The sequence below is a fragment of the Eublepharis macularius genome, chromosome 8 (genome assembly GCF_028583425.1).
Source record: "Eublepharis macularius isolate TG4126 chromosome 8, MPM_Emac_v1.0, whole genome shotgun sequence".
Lineage (NCBI taxonomy): Eukaryota > Metazoa > Chordata > Lepidosauria > Squamata > Eublepharidae > Eublepharis > Eublepharis macularius.
This window is the reverse complement of record NC_072797.1, coordinates 100,562,254-100,586,225: the sequence shown is the minus strand read 5'-3', so window position 1 is coordinate 100,586,225 and position 23,972 is coordinate 100,562,254. Positions and strand designations below refer to the sequence as shown.

The following is a 23,972-nucleotide window of genomic DNA, read 5'->3' as shown; positions in this document are numbered from 1 at the left end:
TATATATATGTATATATGTGTATAAATATATGTGTATATATATATATATATATGTATACACACACACACACATATAATTTACAAAATAAATTAAATGTATACCTTCAACTATTTCAATAATGCTATAGTCCAAAACTAAAGAGAACTTATCTTTAAAATATTAAATTCTAACTTTTGGACCAAAGATATGTTACAAGTATACTGGCTCAGAATAACAAACCAATTTAGAACTGTATGGACTTTCAAAAATATCATAAATATCAAGCATACAGTTTTAAAATGTGACGACCAATCACCCCGCATACACACATATATATGTACACATTCACAAAATGAAGAAAATGTAGGAAATTAAGGTCTGTCTGACAGCAGTCACACCCCTTCCCCCACTAAATTAGCTGGATACCACGCAGCTTTAGAAAGAAAGAAGGGATTAGAAAAGCCACTTGCAAAAACCATCCTGCATCTAAAAATAAAGTCCTCTGGAGAAGAGGTGGAGAAATGCTTAGGTCTCAAGTAGCAAAATTACCCATGAACAAAGCAAAATCCAGTCCCAGAGGATTTTCAGCACACGATAAACACTACCCTTGAGGCAACACTGGCCTGATACACAGATGTGAAGTACTTTATGGAAGCAGTTTTCGGCTGAAAAAATGGGGTTTGCCCATCTTTCCTTCCCTCAAACATAACCCAATCTTTTCCTTAGAGCAAATAGCATCATTGAGTGCTTCCCCTCAGATACGCAGCACAGCTCCTTTTCAGATTTAACAAGTCCCCATCCCATCTACCAACCCATGAGAATTTTACCAGGTTGTTTGACTTGTTTGGTAAACAGAGTTTTCTTCCAATTGATGCACTGATGTTGTCTGTCTTAACAGCAACAGAAGCACAAAATGGTAACAGCCTGAACTGTGAGTGAGTGAGAAAGAGAGAATCTTGGTTATTTTCCTTGTTGTGAAGGATTACATAAAACTCTAATAGTAAAAAAGGTGCAACCAAAAATGTTTTGTACACAGCAGAATGATGGGAGTGGCGGGGCGGGAGGGGGTGAATGTTGCTGCAGACACCAAAATGCTGCACAAGAAAACACAACCACTAACGAGGAGAAAGGTCCTCCATGCATACTGGGAAGGTGAGCTTTAGATGTAAACTGGTTGTTCCTGTGCTGTCAAGAGTCTGTACATGGCAGCTGGCATAGTCTTCATATGAATCTGGAAGAACAAAAGGAGAATTGAGTCAGTGTCCTACCAAAATAATAAAAAGGGGTTTGGCATTTTGTGTTTTTGGGATGAGAAGATATTTAGGAAGCATCAGGCTGCAATCCTATCCATAATTCAGTGGGATCACTCCCTAGTAAAACAGGCAGGCAGTAAAACAGGCAGGCAGGCAGGCAGTGATACTCAGTCAGAAACAGTGCATTTCAGACCACAAGAGAGAATCCCCCTTATATATTCCTATTTCTTCTTCCCACCCTTAAAGGTAGGTAAAGGTAGTCCCCTGTGCAAGCACCGAGTCATAACTGACCCATGGGGGGATGTCACATCACAACATTTTCTTGGCAGACTTTTTTACGGGGTGGTTTGCCATTGCCTTCCCCAGTCATCTACACTTTACCCCCAGGAAACTGGGTACTCATTTTACCGACCTCGGAAGGATGGAAGGCTGAGTCAACCTTGAGGCAGCTACCTGAACCCAGCTTCCACCAGGATTGAACTCAGGTCGTGAGCAGAGCTTGGGCTGCAGTTCTGCTGCTTACCACTCTGCACCACAGGGCTCTTTAAAATCCCTCCCTTACCACCTATAATTCCTTCTCCCTTTCTTCTTCCTCATCTTTTAAAAGAACTTTAAATACTATGAAGAGAGAGACCTTAGACTGGTCTTTGGACTTCACTGCATATTACGATACACCAGCTGAAAGCCACTGCTGCAGTTAACAGAATATTAGCCTTGCATAAGGGAGATGAGGTGCAAATCCTTGTTGTATAAGACCCAATTACTATCTCTCTGCCTAAAGCCATGCAAACAGAAAAAAATAGCATAGGAAAGGAAAATGTTCTGCCCTCTGTTTTGTTTGCTTTGATGGTTCTCTACTTGAAAGAACTTCTTAAACACTGGTAAATACTCTCTCATGTGATTCCCCCACTTGCAGCCTCGGAGTGGTGAAGTCCACTCAGGAACTTCATTCACCAGCCATGAATTATTTCACAAGCTGGATGTGAGTTAAAATGCGATGATCAATGCACTAAGCCCCAAGCTCTTCAGAGGAAAGGCAGGAGAAAAATGTGATCAGTGCTCCCACAGCTGAAGCCATGAGCATCCAGGGCTGAGTTGCTAGCCTCACCACAAACTATGAACTCATATTTTGTAGTAAAGAGCTAGACCATTGTCATTTTCATTTGACTGGCAGCAACAAAGCCAACATTTCATACAATGAAACTGAGAGTTGCCAGCTCCTACCTCACCAACAGCATTTGAGAGGATGTGAACAATCTTCTCATGAGGTGTTGCTACAACACTCTGACCATTTATTTCAATAATTCGGTGGCCCACTCGTACTCCTCCTCGCTCTGCAATCCCTCCTCGCATAAGGCTACAGATCTGGAACAGCAGAACATCAAGTGATGACAATTGAAGTTGCAAAGGCAGATGTCCCGGGTAAGAGACCACAAATTCATTCATGCATGAACTTTGATGAGGCAACAAGACAGGACGGTGTGCATGCGTGAAACCATCATCACCAATCCAGTATCACAGAAGGTGGTACTGTATCAAATAAAATGCAATACTTTAAATGGAGGCAGCTCACCCTCAAGGGGTCAAGTTCTGATTCATACATTCACCAGGATGGGCACAATTCTCTCGGTGCAGAAGTGGCTTGTTGCTTTCCCTATTATCACACAGATAATTTATGAGCTAGGAATTCCACATTGGTGGCTGAGAGTGGTAGAATGTGTGTTGAAACTTGGGCCGTTTCCACACGGCTTACCTTATTCTGCAAAATAGCGAAATCTCGCGCAAAATCTCGCAAGAAGACGCTGTTATAGCATCTTCTCATGCGATAACAGCGTCTTCTCGGGAGATTTCGCTATTTTGCAGAATAAGGTAAGCCGTGTGGAAACAGCCTTGTACTGTTTCAACATACAAGTCCACAAGAGCAAATATTTATTTAATCATTTATTTAATCACATTTCTAGACCGCCCTCCCCGTCAGACGGGCTCAGGGCGGTTTAACAACAGTTTAGTCCATGCAGCTTATGTTGCATCATCCACATGCTGACTGGGACATCTCTCCATTGTGCAAACTGTGCACCAGCCCAGATAAATGTAAGATTCAGAGCACAGAGCGAAATTATTGCACAGTGTACATGATGCACATATCAACAGGTGTGAAAAGCAAATCGGGTCTGGAAAACAAATTCTATTTATTTTGTAAATAAACCTCCATTTTTAAAAAGAATCCAACAGATATTTCCTTGAAATATGGCTCTGCAAATTGAATGCCTGCTGGTGTGCGGTAAAATGAGCTACCTTCTTCCATGTTACGACTGGACAAATGGTAATTTCAAAAGTGCGAAAACATTCGCATTTGACGATGCATACCATGAGTTGGAGACACTGGACTCTTAAGGAAGTGTGTTACAAGAAAGGAAATTGTAATTGGAGTTCCATGGCTTCTCATTTTACAAATTAAGCACTGGAAATTACCCCTTCCCCTACTCCATATGTAATATACACAAGCACACTGGATTATACTGCCCCACAGTAAGCTGACTGTCCATATATATACACTGGTTCCAAAATGTAACATTTGGATTTATTAGTTAGATAAAAATGTATATCCCATGTGCTTCTGAATTAAAATTATTTCCCATTTTTCCTCTCTCTTAAAAAAACAGTCGGAACTGTGGTTTGTATATGTGATCTTTTTCTTGCTGGTCATTTGACTGTAACAAATCTGAAATCTGAAAAAAATGGTCTCTGAAAGATGGAGTGCGAAAGTCACTTGTTAAGGATACTACTTACAATGCCATTTTGTACACTGAATCCTAGCTGGTATCTGAGGTCTGGTCTTCGGATGAGGACAGTAGTTACTGGAGGACATCTCACTATATTCAGCTTAACCCTGGCCTGGTTTTTCAAACCCTTAAAAACAATACAACAGAAACATTGTTAAAACTGTGGCAGAGCATTAATACAGATGCAAACTGCAAATCTACTTGATGTGCATTTGCCAGTGTTAGTCATATCCTGTTTAATTTGTTCAGACTTTACGATCACAAATTTAAAAACAAAACATTTGTTACATATCCAGAACATACTGACCACCAATGTGAAAATAAAGCTTATACCAAGGAACTTCACCAGTCCCCTAACACATTGTGGTTGATTTTCTGGCTTCTGAGCAGTCTCACATTGGGACTGTGCATGTGCAGACTAGCCATGGATACTTCTAGAGCTTTCTAGAAGATTAGGAGCACCCCCCTCCATCTGGCACTTTCCTGCCAAAAAATCACATGACCAGGAGGAGGGATGTTATTCCCTCTTTTTCCCACCACAAAGAAAGGATCTCCATTGCTGTTCTCTGCTTTTCCTTCACCTCATCCTTGAGGCTGAGGAGACGTATTTCTTTTTAAAATTTTCAACTCTCAATAGACATTCTAGCGAAGAATACAAATTCATTTAAAGGAGAAAAGTTTCTGTCTTTCCCTTTGTCATTATGGCTGAAGAGAGGCTTGTTCAAGATGCTTGAAAATGTCAGCCTGATTAAAGGCACCTGCTCCCTCCCTGGCATCCTTGATCACCAAGAGATAAGTCTAGAGGTGGGGCCTGTCAGAGTCTCCTCACTACAGCTCTTTCTCCAAGGCTGTTTGTCGTGGGTCAGCCCTGTCGAGGCAGAGAAACTTGGGAGAAGAGGAAGGAGCAGCTGGAGCAAGTCCCCCAAACCCACAGTCAGCTACAGACAGCCTGCTACCAGAAGCTATGGCAAATCTGCCAAGTGAGGAACTACCACCCATCAGAAGTGTCCCAACTGCCCTGGCCCACAATGTGGGACTGAACAGCACCCACTACTCACATTACCTCCCCCGTCTCCAGAGCTGCTAGAGCGCAGATGGAACAGGCTCCAGCATGAACTACTGAAGAGGAAGTGAAGTGCGTGTCTAGCAGCCCAGAGGCACCTGGATCCAATCAATAGAGGGGAGAGTGCATGTATGGGCCAGATGCAGCCCAGCTGTGAAACAAGCATCTCGGCTTTAAAGGATGGAGAGAAGGAGAAACGGCCCATGGAAGCAACAAGTCAAACCACTCTTGACCCTGCCGCCGCTGACTCTGCCTCACTCCTGTGACTTCGGACTGATTCTGGACTTCAACTTCTTAACTTGCTTCAGACTTGCCCTAGTGATGACCCTCCCCCCAGCTTTGTGCATTACCTATTATCTGTGCAGGAACACATGGGACAATTTCAGAGATTTTTCTAGCTCAAATTCACTGATGGCCTCAGGTTCAGAGTGATGTAGTCCGGTATGTGGACTTCTGTGAAGTTTGTAGATGGGTGAAAGACTTTCCCGTCAAGACTTGCAGCCCCTCCCGACTCCCACAGGGCCCTGACAGTTAGTCTCAATGGAGATCTGCTGTGTTCAAAGGGCCACAGGAGCATTTTGGTAGTAGTTGATCTCCTCATCAAGATGGCCCATTTTATTCCTCACACTGGACTCTGTGGCTCCTGGTCTTCTGCAAATTGAATTTGTCATGCTACTACTACTTTCATCAAGAATACTAGTCATAATCCTTCTTTTCTTGGCCTGAAAGGGAATCTAACCCACTACCCAATCACTCTTGCCAAAACACGCTCCCAATTCTATGGTGTCGTGTCAAGTGGGCTTCAGCTTCTGCTAACATTTATACTAAGAATTCTTAAATATAATTCTTCAGGACAGTGATGTTACAGTTAAGGCATAATATTCAGAAGGGAACATGTCTGACCTTCCCTGGCAAACTCACTCATAAACTCTCTCCCTCAACAATTCTTACAGAAACCAACTGTCAGTCCTACAGCCAGGTTCTAACAGATCAATCAGAGAGGAGGGAGCAGCCTGTCACTGAAGTTTCTATTCCAATAAAGAGTTAACTCTTTCCCTCCCAGCTCTCTGATTGCTGCACTTAGAAAATCAGCTTTCAAGTGCAGTCGGTCACACCTGCTATCAGAGTATCTAGGAGTTGGTGCCGGTTCGTTGAGGAAACATTATTGCAGTGCATTGCACTGTAGCATTTGCAGTAAAACAAAAGGCAAAGAAAGGTAAGTTACATCTTAGGAGAAGAAGATTAATTCCTGTTTAGGGGTAGGGGGAAGAGGACCCTGGCTCTGTTGTGTAGGGAAAACAGTTAACTAATACCAGAAAAACAGAGTTGTTATAGGAAACTCTGTCAAGAAACACTGCTGCTGTAACTAAAGTATTAAGTAAAACACCTCTCACTGCTAAGAACCAAGAATATAAGAAACTAAGCTTCAAGGAAACTAATTTGCCTGTTATTCAAAGTGTATTCTGTACTATCTACAAAATTTTACCTCAGCACTTTTATTCCTGACTACACTTATTCAACCCCTGCCTGTTATTGTTATTATTAAATAAAGTTATTTCTTTTTGAATGCTATACAGTCCCAAGAGCCATTTCCAACAAAAAGGAAGAGAACTCCTGCTTCTCACCATCAAGTTCCTTGGCTGGGCTAAAAAGCCAAAATTGTATCTGACTGTCATGGTTAGTCAAACATGTTATTTAGGGCTGCTCAGCCAAAGCAGGCAAAATGAATTTTGGTGGGAAAATCTGCCTCACAGTAGGGGAGTGAAGGGGATCCGTCACAGAAGGCATGGGTTATTTGGCCTTGCAACACACTGTGATGGCCCATGGCCTTTCCCTTTGTTTGATCCTTTGCTGCCAAGGATCCCTGTCATTTGGGAATGCTCTTGCTAATCTATTGGCAAGATAATCTGTTTTTATGTTTAATCTCCTTGCTGTTTTTGTTCAGCTAGCAGCACAAGATTCATTGATGGTGCATAATGTCTGTCCTTTCTTTGGTTCCATCGTTTTCAGTATCCTGGTGTGGATCTGCTATGTTTTCACTCCCGCTAATGGCTTTGGCAATTTTGATCAGCTGCTCTTTCTGCACTATAGTCTCAGGTCTTTTCTGAGTGGCAATTTCTGCTCTGGACCTTGACTCCCATATCTTGCACCTGTAAGTGGGTAAGAGTCTCTACTGAGGTTGTAGCAAGACTTGGACCCTGCTTCTTATCCTATTGATTATGTTTGGGACTCAGATGCTCTAAACCTTCTTCTTCCTTATTGGACCTCCAAAGACATTTAAAGTAGGGACGTAACCCCTTGTTAACTTTTGCACTTCCCAGCTGCTTCATTTTTAGTGTACAACATTTTGACCTGTGGAATGAGGACACTGGGGGTTTCTAACCTATGCCCCCCCTCTATAGAGTTTCACAGTGTGTCCAATGCCTTGGGCCAGGATTCCTTTCACCTTCATCTTCTGCTAAAAATGAAGATACATACTCTTTCTATAATTTATCACATTTGTTAATGCCACTGACACAAAATTCCTTTGTAACTGGATGTATCCATATGCACCTTTTCTTTACTAACAATAGAGGTGGTTTTTAAAATGGCCTCTTGCAAAGGCAGGAAAAAGATGCTTGCTGAAATGACTGTTTGCACCACAGATCTATTCATGCATTTAGCCTTACCCTTTATGGTTGATTTTTCCTACCAGCACTCTTACGTACCAGTTATATGTGAAACAAACCCTCGAGAGCACCAAGTGGCAAAATGCTCCCTTACTTTCCTGCCTGTATAATACTATTGTGCTCAGCTTGCTCATTCATCAAGCAAGGAGGCTGGCTGCCAGGATGCCTGCATGTGGATCTGGGAAGCACACACAGTAAATAAAAATACAAGCCAATACAAGCCTAAGATGAGAAAAGGCCATTCGGCAGCCATCTGGTGTGCACTGAAAACACAAGGCCCGAAGACATTTTCATTCTGTTTTATAGCTTCTACTTTGGGGTGCCTGGGCTTTATTTATAGCCCAAAATGTATCACCCAATCCAGACTAAAGCATCATATGTGCACCATATGGCTGTCTGTTAGACTTCCCAATCAGAAAAAACTAAGGTGCTACATTACGTACATTGATTCTACAAAATCTGAAAAGACCAGTTTTGCACACTTTTCTTTTTGTATCACACTCCATTATTAGCTTGCCTCATTTCTCACAATAAAAAGCCAACTAACTTATTTTTAGAAGCTATTTTAAAAATTTAGATAGCTAACTTTAAATTATTAGCTGTAAAACACGGTCTGCTTGCTTTCTAATCAGGAGGACGTTCTTACACAGATACTATAACAGGGCGGTTCAAAAAGACGCTTTAAAGAAGGGAAAAGAACTGTGGGGACTATACCACTGTGCACACAACATACAATCTGCTGCTATATGTATTATCCAACTATGTAATTGCTACATCATTTAACATGTCATATTAATTATGCTTTGTTTCAGTTCTGATTTCAGATTTCTGCAATCCTAATCCTATTAAATTGCTTATTGTATGTCCCATCCTGTTGACTGTATTGAATAACACTGACTAATCAGCCTTGAGTCTCAGTGAGAAAGGCAGACTACAGATAATGTATATAAAATAAATAAAATTAAACTATTTAGATGACACATAATTTCCCTAAAGATAAACACGTGTGTTATGTGCAGTCAAGTCACTTCCAACTTATGATACTTATGTATTATTTTTTTCATACACACAAATTTGACACCCCCGTGTCTGCTTAATCCTGGCTGTTGTATGCATGCCAAACAGGAAAGTCTTGCAGCTCTACAATAAAGGCATTTAAGATCAAAACTCATGAACTGCCAAGGAAGAATTCCACAATGGTAAATTGCATACAGTTTCTGCAACCGGAAGCCTCTTTCTGACATTACAGATAATGAGCAAATAATATGAAACCAAGGGAGTTCCAAGGCTATGCTGGCTTTGCCAGCGCTCTGCAAGCACAGAAATGCTGTTCCCTGCAAACAGAAAAAAATTTATACTGATGATTCATCCAAATCTGACTTCCAAGCACTTGTTGGAAGTGAAAGGCACAGGAAAAAATAAGCAACCTGCACGGATCAGGAAGCAGGTATGGTAGCAGGTACCAGGGCAATGGAACAAAATAGCTAAAGGATAAAAAAACCACAGAACAGCTCTCCTACATGTAGGTGCAATTTTCTACACACCCTTTACTATGGATAGACATGCATACCCACAGCTAAGGCACATATAGTAGTTGTATAACCCTAACCCTTTTACCTGTGGACCAACTGATCATTCTCTAAAATGATACTAAGGGTATCTAGAGGGCATACTAAGGTTACTAAATGCTAAAGCACTACAGAACTTGTGACACAAGATTTCCTGGGATGAAACATCTTGCATATCATTAAGACTGCAGGCTGTGCTTTCATAACTGTTCCATAATTGTTCATAACAAAGGAAAAATATTATCTATTACAGAATGACCAAAATTAAGTTGATGGGCAGAATTTTACAGAGTAACAACAAGGTCACTGCCTAGTCAAACCTCACAACAAAAATATGCACCTCTTTTATTAACCGTTACTGTTCTTAACAATCACAAGCATCTACTTAAATAACATAACACCACCTCTTGTTTGGTAACTTGATTTCTGTAATTCCATATTAAGCTCAGGAGTAAACACTGAAAGTTTCAAATAAGTGTGCATTTTCTGCTGACAGTCTCTGGGTCATTTTCTGTTCGGAAGTGCTCAGCTGTGCCCGTGACAACAGCCAGGTGTTGCAGGAAAAAAGCAGGTCTTCACATACAGGATACAGCAAGGTCTCTATATAGCAACAAGATAACAGCAGTGATTATCCAGGAAAAGTAAAAGTGGAGGCAAGTCCGTGGGAGATTCTCAAGACCAAACTGTATCTGTTCATGAAGGGAGAGAATCAAAGACAGACAACATCCGTGAAATACTGATGCATAGCAAATCTGCTATGGATTTATAAAGAAAAGTGGTGGGAACATGAGAAGACCGCAGAGGCAATGGATTATAACCAGAGCACCACGAATCAGGACTATAAACCATCCCTCTGCCCTAACTATAAAGTACAGCAGGGCACTGGTCTGTTTGAGACTGGAGCACACATATACACAGAGCACTGCACATGGCAGAAAATTACCAACCCTGGTGCTGTGATCAAGTATCATTCCACTTTCTTTCTGATGAACAGCAAACATCCTTCTTGATAGACACGAGTCAGGAATATGTTTTAAATCACATGCAATTTCTGTACCTTTATGATACTCTGGCATGTAGAGAGTGGCAGGCCAACCAAGCTAGTCCCATTGATTGACATGATCTGGTCCCCTATGTTCAGCTTCCCAGATTTCTCGGCTGGTCCTCCATGCATCATGTTGGCAATGATAACTGTAGGCAAAATGGATCCCCATCCAGACTCCACAATGACTACGCCAAGTATTTCTCCCTTTTGTTTCTCAATGAAAACCTGAATCAGAACAATAAATATTGAGAACATCAAATAAATGCCATTCTCCTCTATGAAACGCAAAACTGCCTTTCTCTCTCTCAAGAAAATGGAGGCATACTTCAATAAGAATGTATGCCCTTATTGTGTGTGGAACAGTGGAGCAGCATAAAGCAATGAAACACAGCAGAATGATTCTATGAATTGAAATATCTCCAACTTTCTGTTTTTATGAAATTCTACTTCATGCAGATTAAACATTTTATCTGTAAAGCTTCCAACATACGGAATTTTTGAAACAAGCTTTCTTGCAAACTCTGTTATGTCCACAAAAATGAAATTGTTGATTGGATTAACAGCTTATTTTTAGTCATGCTAAAGCATGCCAAACATTTTAAATTGGTTTCTTAAGAGCATGCATAGCATATGGCAATTAGTCCAAGTGCTGATAAATTTAGCACTGGCTGTTCCTTTTTTAAAAAAGAGAGAGGGGGACACAAAAGTGTCTCGGTGTTTGCATCCCTGCAAGATGGAGAGGCTTCTGTCCAGTGAGGAACTCTTAATGGCTGTTTAATTGCTGTTACTCGCATTAGCTTGCCCTGGGGCATTATTAGCCTAACAGGATCGTGACTAAAATGGGAACATACATCCTTGCAGTTTTCAGACTTAGAGAAGTGGATCAAGTCATCATTGTACATGTCCTGAGTGTTGAGCAGGTCACTGTATTCCTTCTGGCTTAGGTCTTCTGGATTTATTCCATTTGCTCGCAGAAATTCCTGGTAGGCCACACTAAATGCTTGACCTATGGACTGTGCAATTAGCTGTGCCTATAGCGGATACCAAAAGGGAAGAAAGACAAAAGAAAAGAAACCATGTTAAAATAAGATACATCAAATTAGCTCATAACGTCAAAGGAAATTTGGGAGATCTTAAAATAGGGAATTTCAAACTGGCTTCTACCTGCGATGGAAGTATGACCACAGAACACATATGGTGGCTGCAACAGATCAGTTTGGCTCTTTATATAATTATTGTGGGACACTTACTGCCCACAAGGAGCCAAGCCCACAGACTTAAGTGGACCCTAAGCTTAGGAAGCTAACAATGTCCCCAGATGCTCAGCCATTTTAATTCCTCAACCCTACTCTGCTGTGAGTGTCCAACCCCAGGAAACAAATGAGGTATACATCAAGAGACCTTGGCAGTCTTATGGGGGAGGGAGTGTACAGGTCTGTTTTGATGAACTGGTGTAAGAACTCCAAGTTATATTTCTGATCTTGTCAATTTTTTAAAATGAGCAAATAACAACAAGAAAAACTCTCCTTACATCCTCAGATTCAAAAACATGGCAGATCATTTTGTACTGCCTCTTCCCATCCTGGGAGGGGTGAGATGCCTCCACATTATCTTGGGAATTAGATCTCGGCATTCTCCTGCGAGCCATCAGTACAACTATATTCCCAATATCTGCAATGTAGGAAATGGTCCTCAGAGGATGATCCATCATAGTTTCCTAAGGAAGACAAACCATGGTGTTAGGATATTTTAGCACTAACATATAACAGGCATTTAGTATATACAACCATTTAGACTCCATAAATGAAAAAGCATTTTTATCACAGAGCATGAGCTCCACATGGAAACAACTAAAGTCAGTATTCTCTGGGCCATTTTGCACAGTGCCTTATTTGGGGCCAAGGTGATCTTGCTAGTACAGCCAAATTAACTTGAGCACACTTGTAACTATATTAACTTTGAAACTACCTTTTCCAATGTACAAGACAACACACTTATTTAAACCTTTTGTATTAGAAGTCATTTGAAAGTGTAGCATTTTACTCCTCCTTTGGAAACCTACATATTAGGTATTTATTTACTTTACATATTTTTGTAGTGCTCTTTCAGTTTAAAAATTCCCAAGGCAGCTTACTGTAGTGAAAATACAAAAAAGAGCATATACAGTAATATAACTAAACAATACATAATCCTAATAAGAACAATAATACTGTCAAAATCAAAGGAATAAAATCTTCTCTGTTAAAAAAAAATACAGAGTGACATAAATAAAAGCGTAAGAATTTAAAAGCCATAGCCTAAGTTCTATGAAACTGAAGCATAAATCCATCATTGACTATAACATGGCCAGTATCAGAAAGAAGGGCTAAAGGCAGGGAAAACAATAACAAAAGGTCTTGGTGCCTAAAGCAGCAAGGATGGATTTCTAAAGGTGAGATGCCATAAAACAAACAGCCCTGTCTGCAGGGCTTATGCATCTCACCTCTGAGGCTGGTGAAATGTGGGAGCAGACCCTCTGAAGAAGATCTTAAACTACAGTGCAGGTTCATATGGGAACAGACGATCGTTTAGTTACCCTTGCCCAAGATGTTAAGGATTTTAAAAGATAAGCTCTGATTTGTGTCTGGGAATAAATCAGTAGCCAATATAATTTTTCAAGAATGGGTGTTGATTCCTGTAACCCATCTCATGCTAACAATCAGGCTACTGGCATTTTAAACCAACTCAAGTTTCCAAACAGTATCCAGACAGCTCCATGTAGAGCACATTGCACTAATCTAACTGGAATGTGTAACCAGAGCATGGATAACTGCAGCCAGGCCTGGATCTTCAAAGAACCAACCAAAACTAAAGGCCGCTACATGCCACATACAAGATCTGCGCAATTCACCTGTAGTCATGGATCCAAAAGCACCTCCCACATTCAAGGTGCAACCCCATCTAGAACAGGTTGACTACCTTAGTCATATTAATCTCAGATTTATTTATTTATTCATCTCTTTTCCCAAAGGATACCCAAAGCAGCTTACATCTTTCTCCTCTCCTACAACAACCCTGTGAGGCAGGTTAGACTGAGAGTGTGACTGGCCAAGGTCACCCAGCAAGCCTCCACAGCAGAGTAGGGATTCAAACCTGGATCCCCTAGATAGTCATCTGAGAGTCTAACCACTAGACCACACTGCTTCTCTTATTCGGACTAGGCTTCAGTGTATTGGCTATCATCAAGCCATCTCCAAACTAGGGATGTAAAGTTTCTGGAAAAAAAATGTGCTAAGGCAACATAGGAGTGGGGCAGTTTGCAGCTCTCTCTCAATTAGTGACTGAGTATACTCACAATTTTGCTTGCAGAAGTTGAGAGCATTTATACCTCTACATTCCATAAATATGCTAAAAGAATATAATTTTATATATAACCTAAGTTTAAATATGCATTTTATAAGGATAAAGCAATCAAACAATTTTAACTTTGATAAGAAATTTCTACATATATTTCAATTTCCTCCAATATTTCTGCTTTTTTTCCCCCAGGAAAAAACTAATAAACCACTTTTTTACTCTAAATCTCACTTAGCAGTTTCATTCAGATGTTTAACACTATGGGGGCAAGGCAGAACTCTGTGGGACTCTATAGCACAAGCACCAGGTATTAAGACATCAGCACTGCCTTCTGAAACTGGCACCCAGGTAGAAACAGAACTGCTGTACCAAGGTGCTCCAAATACCAGCCAATCCAGAAGCACACCATGTTTTAAAAGTATTGAAAGCCACTGAGAGGCCCAAGAAACCAACAGGTTGTACTGTTCCTGACTTACTCATAGCAAAGATTGTCTATCAGGTGACCAAAGCAAACTGAGTTTGAAAACTGTGTCCAAAGCCAGATAGAAATGGATCTAATCTGTTTTATCCCCGCCCCTCCCCAAAGGCCTCGAGTTCCATCACCACCACCACTCAGCGAAATGTCTTGCCTAAGGAAATATTTGTTGGAAATACGTGTACAAAAAGGCAGAAGATACAGAATACCTGCAGGAGGCAGCAAATCTGACAGATAGCAAAATAAGATCCCCCAGTGGTTGTCCCATCTCCTCAAAACCATGAAGCCATACAGGTTCTACAAGATAGCAGATGGCACTGAACAGTAATCATGTCAAATAGTGGGAATGTTTCTCTGTTTCGGAGATCAACTGGAACAGCAGTGCTATTTCCAGAAAACTCCCTAAGACCTTTCAGGAATCTGTCTGATCTATCAGACTTGGGAAAATGACCACCCAAACTGGTTCCATACTCCTACAAATGTTCCGATCTTCCAATGGACTAAAAAGGCAACCCTCAGCAAAGTTATACCCTTCTATTGTCAGCTCTGGTTTTAAGCATGCCAAATTCTGGTTGCTCCCTCCTTTAAGGTTGGCCTACCTGGCATCCACAGGGGGCCATGTTTTTTTCTGTGCATGCTTCCACTTTATGGAACACGCTCCCTGAGGGAGTGCCATCCTTGGAGATTTTTAGGGAGCACTGTAAGGCTAAAGCACTTAATGGAGTGTAGGCTGCAGGCATTTTATTAGAGTCTTATTAGGCTTTATTAGGTTGAGGGGAACTGGGTTTTTTTATTATTGTTTGATGTTTTAATTGTATATTGTAAGCTGCCATGAGCCATGGTGAAAGGCAGGATATAAATGTTTTAATTAATAAATCCATTTACATTAATGGGCTCAGAATAATATAACTCTGTTTATGATTACACTATAAATCTCACCAAGTAACAGTTTGTTGAAATTTTCCCCACAGTTGTCATTTGACGATTGCAGACAACCAACATATGACTTGCTACAGACATGGGCATTAAGCTGTCCCAGAACAGCCCCCGAACATCACCATTCAGTTGCTAACCTTTCTAATAGTGTGTGGCTGCAAAAACATGTGGGAATTACATGACCCCATAAGAAGAGAAGTAAAATAAAAACACAGAGTTAGTTGGTCTCCTTTTGCAAAAGGTTTGGGAAGAAATGGATTATTGCCACACTTCAGCTTTTCCCCAGTGATCTAAAATGTGTGACCTTCAGAATCATGCAAGAGACAAATGCGAATAAACCAATGAAAGATGAATCAGTGAAACAAAATGGCCACTATTTGTTGTACCTGTGTATCTGCATTCAGCACTTTTATTCTCTGTGTTGAAATGAAGAGGTCAACTTCTGTCATGGGCTGAGATTCACCTTCAGCGGCCTGCAATTAAAGTTAATCTTAATTAGTAATTTTTTAAAAAAAGGATTTGAGGACAATCAAAATAGGCTCTATTAAATAACAAATCAAATAAGCATCAAGATACAGTCACCAGTACAGCAATGCAAAAATGTAGTATTAGACTGCAGAAGCTAAAGATAAGCACAAAGATATGGAAGGTATATATAAGTATGAAATGTGAGTTAGAGTGCAATAATGTGCACAAATTGTTAATCATCTCACCCACCAGCAGACATTCTACAAACATTTATCTCTCTGGTGTGAAAGGGAAGCTAGACAAAAGTACTTTCTCCCGCTCTCTCCACTCCTCTTTATCTGTGGCCCTAAAATACTGAATCATCCAACATAATATTAGGTTCATAGGCACTTTCTTGAACCTACAATTTATCAATTGGAATGTGGTTCAGGAAATGCCTGGATAGAAATGAACCTAGGGACGTGGACTGATCATAATGTGAACTCTGTCCTAGGGGACAGAAAGGAAGGCCAAAGATGTGCCTGATGCTCATTCTCCATTAACATTAGAGCGGAAAATGTTCACACAACTGGGTCCCATTGTTAATGCATGTTATTCTGTAATAATGCAAATAATAGTGTTTTTCATACAAATGGCTCTTCTTACACTTACTTCATTTTAACGGTTTTTGGATGACAGACCTTATCTGAAAGATTCTAAAAGGAGCCAATCACAAAGACTACATAAAATGGTTTAAAAAACCCTGTCAAAACCAATTCAGACACAGGTAGGGAATAAAGAATTGAGGATACAATTTGGGGTATAAAGGACTCTTTGGACAGACAACAGACATCTTACAGTATTAACCCACTCCAGAGATCCAACAATTACAAGAATAATTTTGTACATTAAAAATCCATCAAATTTTAATCATGTAAAACTCCATTAAAATCCCAGAATGATGTGTTTTAGTAATCTTAGTAATTTTGTGCATATAAGTAAACTTTTTTTTGCATCCAGCAATTTGACACATCCATAAATCAAGTGAAATTCCCTTTTAATACTAGGTAACAAGAAAATACATGGGTTTTTAAAGTACAGAATTTAATTAGACCCTTTATCAATCAGCCCTACATTTGGAAAATACTTTTGTAAACCGTCTAGTAACCATTTGTTTAAATCCATTCATTACCCTGCAATCATTCTAATATGAAATGGCTAATGATAAGCAACAAAAAATGGCAAACCAAGCAGCTGGTTGGTTAAGAAGCGTTAATTTATATGATGTTCCAAACAAACTGGAAGAAAAAACTTGCTGGATACAGAAAATTTTTAAAAATGAAAGTCAAAAGAAATGAAAAAAATAAAAATAAATGAACAAAAACCAAGCATAACATCAAGCTGATGAGGTTGTACTGCACCTTCTTCCTGCTTTTGGCTAATTTCTGGGCCATCTGCTTAGCATGGAATAAACAGAGATAGGAGAATGGTTAGAAAAGAACTTGCAGAGACTCCAAGTCAAGTAGGGATCTAGAACATAAGGACTGAAACTACCACCTAGTTAAGCTTCAGTTTTGTTTTATATTTTAAAGGTCACACAGTAGAATGGGTTTTATAAAGTAAGCAGAGAAAGAGAGAAAGAAAGAGATGGAAAAAGGAAAACATTTTCAGTATAAAGGAGAATCTGCTAAAAGATTAATTCGACTGTCACTATGCTGAAGGCAACAGAAATTTCCCTTATTAAATCAGCAAAAACAAGAAAAGCATCCAGCCCTAAAACCCTAAAACATCCAATTCTAGATATGTAACTGTGAAATAAACCCGGTAAAAGTTTTTGCTTATTAAACAACTAATTGAAATACCTTCAAGCTGGGTGGTATGTTATATGCAGGGCTTTTTTTCAGCTGGAACGCGGTGGAATGGAATTCCGGAACCTCTTGAAAATGGTCACATGGCTGGTGGCACCACCCCCTGATCTCCAGAGGGGAGCTTAGATTGCCCTCCACACTGCTCTAGCAGCGCGGAGGGCAATCTAAACTCCCCTCTGCCTGGAGATCAGGGGGCGGGGCCACCAGCCATGTGACCATTTTCTCCAAGAGCAAGCCACTGAGTTCCACCACCTCTTTTCCCAGAAAAAAAGCCCTGGTTATATGCATCCTCCTCCTCCTACTGAACAGATTTTCTATGCAACTATCAGACAATCCCAGCAGTCATTTAGAAATTCTTCCACATTGCAAAGGTGAGGAGAGAGGAAAGAGCCATCAATGGGGAAAGCTGCTCTACACATGATGGTCACACAGAACAGCCATCATACAAAGAATGGTTCAGCAGCCTCTATATGGCAATCACAATAGGCAGATCAGTTCTTAGACTGGACATTCGACTATTCTAGTACAAAACCTCAAATATATGTTTAGACCAATGGGGAGGAAGGAGCAAATAAGCTGCACAGACCCTGCAGTTTCTTGGTGTTGATTTGCATGAATTTGACAAATAAGAAGTCTGGCTCCATGCTTGTGAGAACTGTTGCCAGCAATCTGTTTAATGTTCACACTACTTCACGTGTTACTTCCTCTGTTCTATTTAGCTATTTATACTCTATTTTTCTCTTCAATGGGGATCCAATGTGGTTACAACATCATTCACCCATCATCCATTTTATCTTTACAACCACTACTCTGAGAGGTATATTATACTGAGAGAGCACAAAGTCCATGGCAGTGTTTGAATTCAAATCTGGGTCTCCCAGATCTTAGTCCCACCATTTTAACTACTATACTATGTTGGCTCTGTGATTGCAGCCACAGGATCACCCTATGGAGGGCTTGTATTGCACATGAAGAAGGCCACTGTACATTATATCAAGTATCAAATAAATAACTAGCAAGCAAGCAAGCAAAATATTTATTGTAGCTAACCCCATAGCACAGTTCATTTCAGTACAAGTTAGACAGTCAATCATAACAAAATTACAAATAGCCCAATTCATTTTCAGTACCAATTAGATAGTCTGTCATAACAAAATACAAGTTAGTAAGATTTAAAATATCTATACAAATAGATGAGAGCCTGGAATAAAATATGTTTATAATTTGGCTAAAATTCTTGTGGAGGCAGTCGGGATTAGTCTCTACCTTCTGTTTGTTGAGAGATAAAAGTGGCCACCTTTAAAGTAACATCTGGGATGGCATCAGCCAATAAAAACTCAATGGATTCCTCCTCTGAACCAGAGAAATGTGTGAGGAGTGGGTTCAAAAATTTCCTTCTAATGTGCTCGTAAAAGGGACAGTGTAAAATGTAGTGAACAATATCTTCCACCTCACTGGAACCGCAAGGGCAAAGGCGCTGAGCCTCTGGTATTTTGATTTCCTCTGGCTTGTGGTTTTGCCACTTTTCCCTTCTTCTCATTTCTCCCCAAAATGTGTCATTTGTTGATTATTCACCTTGAGATTTAGAGACTCTTCCAGCTTGGGCCCCTGTAACAACTTCAGAATGTAAGCAGCTGATCCGACTCCTTGCCTACAGGCAAAGTCCCAGGGGAGGATATGGTGCCCGCAAAGATATTTAAGTTAAACTCTCAGTGGTGGTGCCCAATTTTAGCCAGACTTTTTTCAGAAATTGACCATACTTGTACCATCCCTTTTAATTGGAAACAAAGCATTATAATTCCCATTTACAAAAAAGGTAATAGGCAAGACCCTGTAAACTATCACCCTATCAGTTTGCTGTATATTTCCTCCAAACTATACACTTGTCGTCTCTTGTTTAAATTGGAAGATTGGGCTGACTCAATAAATCTTTTTTAACCTGAACAAGCTGGTTTCTGTAAGGGCCGTAGCACTATCGATCGTTGCCTAACCTTGAAGGCTTTGATTCACAAATACTCTAGCAATAGCAGAAGGCACCTCTATGTTGCTTTTGTTGATATCTCTTCAGTATTCAACTCCATTAAGTGTTCAAGACTTTGGAGCAAACTGGCCAAACAAATATTGATAGAAGACTCTTTAGGCTTTTGAGAGAATTACATTCTAACCTTTCATTTAGGGTAAAAATGGATCTACCCTTACGGATTCCATTCCATTAAGGCATCAAACAAGGTTGCTTGCTGGCTCCTTTTTTGTTTAATTTTTATATCAATGATTTTGTTCAGGCCATGAATTCTCAGGATTTCTTTCCCCCCTCATTGACTGGTCGGGAAATCTCCGCTTTATTGTACGTGGATGACATGGTAATAGCATCGTTTACCCAAATTGGCCTTAGAAGGTTGTTAGCCAGCCTGGCGGACTACTGTGATAGGGAGGAATTAAGAATCAACTACACCAAAACAAAAATTGTTGTCTTTGGCAACAACCATTTCAAGCACAGATGGTGAGCTAACGCCCATGAAATAGAGCAATGTTCCTCCTTTAAATATCTAGGCATAGTTTTCCAGGGTCCCAGTCATAGCAGGCACTCCTTAATACTACTCTGTCAACTGTGTGATGCACTATGGGTATTATTTTAAAAATCTTTTTCTCAAAGGGTGGCCAATTAATCCCGCTGGCCCTAAAGGTTTTTCAGGGCAAGGTGATAGCACAACTTCTATATGGGGCAGAAATTTGGGGGTGGAATAAAATTTTTTTAAGCAATTAGAAATTATCCAGAACACCTTTCTAAGGAAAATCTTGGGCCTCCCCCAGGGAACCCCCACATTTCATTTAAGACTGGAACTTGGTCTACCATCAATTACATCAAGATTGCATTGGAAGGTATTAAAATATTATAAAAAGCTTGACAGCACCCGTAAAATACAGTTTCCAGTATTATAGAGACGTGAACTAGTGGTCTAACTACTGTCACTTATTTTACATCTGTATTCCCTGCCCTCTCTAAAGATGGTAAAGATGGGATGGGAGTCAGGTAAACCCCTGGAGTGGGTTTTTGGTACGAATGCCTTACGTGATATTAACCAGATATACCACTCTAAATTCTCTGATACCCTAGGTTTAAGAAAAATAAATTTCTTTCGCGTTACTTAGCTGACCTTCCTAACGTTCATTTAAGGAAGGCATTATCCAACCATGTTTCCAAATCATGCTATCAGCATATATCCAGGGTAAATAAATAACGAGCAGATATTAAAGCTTGCGAAAGAGCAGTGATCCTGTTTTGTGTTCAGCAGCTTGGGACCAGCAGCACAAGTGCGACATACAGAGCTAGGCTTTAGTTAAAACCAGATTTGAGTACTGAAAATGTCATCTGGGGACTATTTACTATAATGAGGAAATTCCTGCAGCACAAAATCTACCACTGAGAGAACTTGTTATTGAAGTCTTCAGATTAAACTGACTGTGACATGAGACAGTCTTATTCTTAATTGTAAAGGGCATATTAAATAAAAAATACCATACTTATCTTGACAATTTCTAACCATATATATATTTTAAAGCCTCACAGCCTCACTGCTGTCAAAAACATTTTCAGAACTTAAAAGAAAAGAGTTAAAATAAGGAGGCATGTGCCAATCATAAGAAAAATGAGGTGAATCACTTCAGCTAGGACTCTTGTTTCCAGTTCCCGGTCTGTCATATAGTATCAACTAATGCTGAACTTGACATCAGTTGCATGGAAACACTTATGCTCCCCTCCCCAGAAAAAGGAGGAGGAAGGGTTGGTCTCCGAGCATGAAGGTGAGGAATGATATAAGAGGACTACGTGTTCAGGGGAATGGGAAAGAATGCAAGGACACAGGTGTGCACTGAACATTTCAGTGCACACTGACTTATTTGTGCTTCGCTTTCCAGTCCTTTGCCTTCTTTTTCTGTCAGCCCACTCCCTTTCTCCAGTCTAGAAGCTTAGCCTCCTTTTCTGCACAGAGGGCTTGCAGAGTTCTCATAAATGGAAGTAACATCCTTAATATCAATGGAAAGGCCAAGTCCACATGAATGCCCTTTGTGTTCACTGAGATGCCTTTAAGGGAATAAGAACTCTGGATCACTTTTCCTGGATTTAAGCAAACCTCTCATTTTGTCTTTTGTTGCCTCAGAAGTGAGGAACAATGACCTCTTGCAACCATGCCATCAATTCACACATCAAATTACTGCTAATGTCATCTCAGCCCAGGCAATTCACTTGCAGCCGCCATTAGCTCTTGCCCAAATGGGAAACTGCTGTAGAGAGACAGATGAAGAATTTGCAGCAAAGATGTTGGAAATGAAGCCAATCAGGATTTCTAGAGAGAGAGAGTCACTAAACATTTGCATCATTTCACCTTAATTTCACAGAGAAAACATGCACCCAACTTCAAAGTATGGCAAGGGATTTATCAAAAAGAACCATGAGGAAACAATACAAAAAAAAGAAAAACAATTTCAGGCAATGTCTATTAATAAAACGTTTGTCTTGTTTCTTCCTTTGTAGTTGCAGCAAATAATGCATTGATATGCTGGCCTTAAAAAAGAAAAAAAGTGAAGTTGCGTAAGTATGTATGTATGTTTATTGTTACGATCCAAGATCAGAAATTGAAATAAAAATCATTGACATTATGCATTAAATACATGTCATAAATATATAAAGCATACTACTAATAAAATACAGCTCTTAATTAAAATTTGCTAAAGCAAAGCTGTGTTCTTTTGTCTAATTAAGCATGCCAGGGCACAAAATCTAGCAACTTTAAAAGAGATTTCATTACAACGATCACCAGGAAAGAGTGAAATATAAAACTGATTTGATCTACTAGGATAATTGTGCATAAGTAGAGTAATATATACATTCCGAATATTCTGGTAAAACCGCAGTATAGGAGAACATGCTCAACAGTTTCTACCATACTACAATGGCATGGACAGAGATGTTTCTTGTAGAGAATGTCAGCATATCTCCGATCCCAAAGAACAGATGGAAGGACACTGAGTAAGGGTAAAAGCTCTACAGTGTTTTGGGAATTCCAACATATGGAGGTATGAGGATGGAACAACGTTTTGGTTGTAATTCCCCACAGCCAGGACAAGATGGGCTCAAGATCTATCTAAGTGGATAGAAATATCCCATAGTCTCTGTTTAATTATTTATTGTTTATTTATTTTATTCGATTTATACCCCGGCCTCCCCACAGATGGGCTCAGGGCGGCTTATTGTTTGGGCTCCTTGATAGCCCAAATGTAAAAGTGCTGTACTAGAGAAACCTATGAGTTTGTCTTCTATTACTCCCATCCACCATCACTGAAAACTACAAAAATTAAAGAAGTCAACCTAGGTGGGGGGAAAGTTTAACTTCAACCAAAACCATGATTCTAATGTCACCAGGCCTGCCTCTAGTCTAAGCATAGCACTGGGCACACACCAAGGTACTCCAAATAAGGATCTTAAAATTTTGACTGAATAGCTTCCAACTTAAGATAGCCATTATATAAACAAACCTGTGAGTCACCTATAAGGCTTTCAGTGCGTAGGGAATGTGGGCTCTTCCTTTCGTACGGAAAAATCTTAATGCTGCTACAGCTGACATTGGGCAGATTCCGTTACCTGAGAGATTTGAGGAGCCCAAGAACCAGATGACTGAAAGACAACGCCTAGGTAATTAGACACTTTAACTTGATTGATCTTGTAACCATCTATCTGCCACAGGTGCTTTACAAACCTTTTGGCAAATACCAGTATTTTTGTTTTGGAGAAATTGATAAGTGCTCTTCCTTACAATACACTATGAGTGCCTAGAGGGCTCTTCTCAATCCTACTTCATTATACAACAAGAGAGTGGTACTGTCTGTATATAAGAGTGTAACAATTGCCTGTTCGCCATATTTGGTGTGTGAAAATCAAGATTGGATAGAATCTGCACCATAGAGTTGATGTAAAAGTTAAACACTAAGAGGGCAAGGATACATCCTTATTTTCCTCCTCTCCTAACTGGGACCTTATGGGACAGTTGCCCTTGTAGATTATATCTCACTACCAGATAGTTGTTTTCATGTAAAGTGCGTGTAAGAGCAAGGAGACTACAATCTATTGTAGAGTCTTTTGACCAAAGTCTATTATGCAAGATACTGTCAAAAGACATCATATAATCTACAAAGGCTACAAACAAAGCCCCATACTGTCCAGCTGGGTATTTCTCCACCAAATGGTGCAGGATCAAGCATAGGTCCATTGTAGACCGACCATTTCTGAATCTTGCTTACTCCTCCACTAAGATGTTCTCCCTGTATGAAGTTGCATTAAAAAAAAAATCATGGACATAGTTTTGCAATGTAGGACCCCAGACAAAGTTAAGAATTTCCAGATTGCACTGATATTGAGCCAAAATTCACTAAAAGTTACTTTTTCAAAAATCTTTTAGCTAGTTCAGCAAACTAATTCTATAGAAAAAGTGATATAGATAAAAGCATCAATCTTTTTCAACTAGTTGGCTAGTATTCTGTCTTCTCATTGTCACA

General features: G+C 40.0%; 1 protein-coding gene across 1 annotated transcript in view; it reads right to left on the bottom strand.

The window, feature by feature from the left end:
* Positions 1-292: 292 nt before the first annotated feature.
* APBA1 (amyloid beta precursor protein binding family A member 1) overlaps positions 293-23,972 on the bottom strand; it is a 112,375-nt gene continuing 88,695 nt past the window's right edge. The window contains exons 6-13 of the mRNA XM_054986595.1: positions 16,977-17,009; positions 15,495-15,581; positions 11,893-12,078; positions 11,213-11,392; positions 10,374-10,586; positions 4,024-4,143; positions 2,458-2,598; positions 293-1,211 (exon numbers count right to left, since the gene is read on the bottom strand). Of these exons, the coding sequence (XP_054842570.1) occupies positions 1,140-1,211; positions 2,458-2,598; positions 4,024-4,143; positions 10,374-10,586; positions 11,213-11,392; positions 11,893-12,078; positions 15,495-15,581; positions 16,977-17,009 (1,032 nt within the window). The 3' untranslated portion in view covers positions 293-1,139. The remainder of the gene's footprint in view (positions 1,212-2,457; positions 2,599-4,023; positions 4,144-10,373; positions 10,587-11,212; positions 11,393-11,892; positions 12,079-15,494; positions 15,582-16,976; positions 17,010-23,972) is intronic.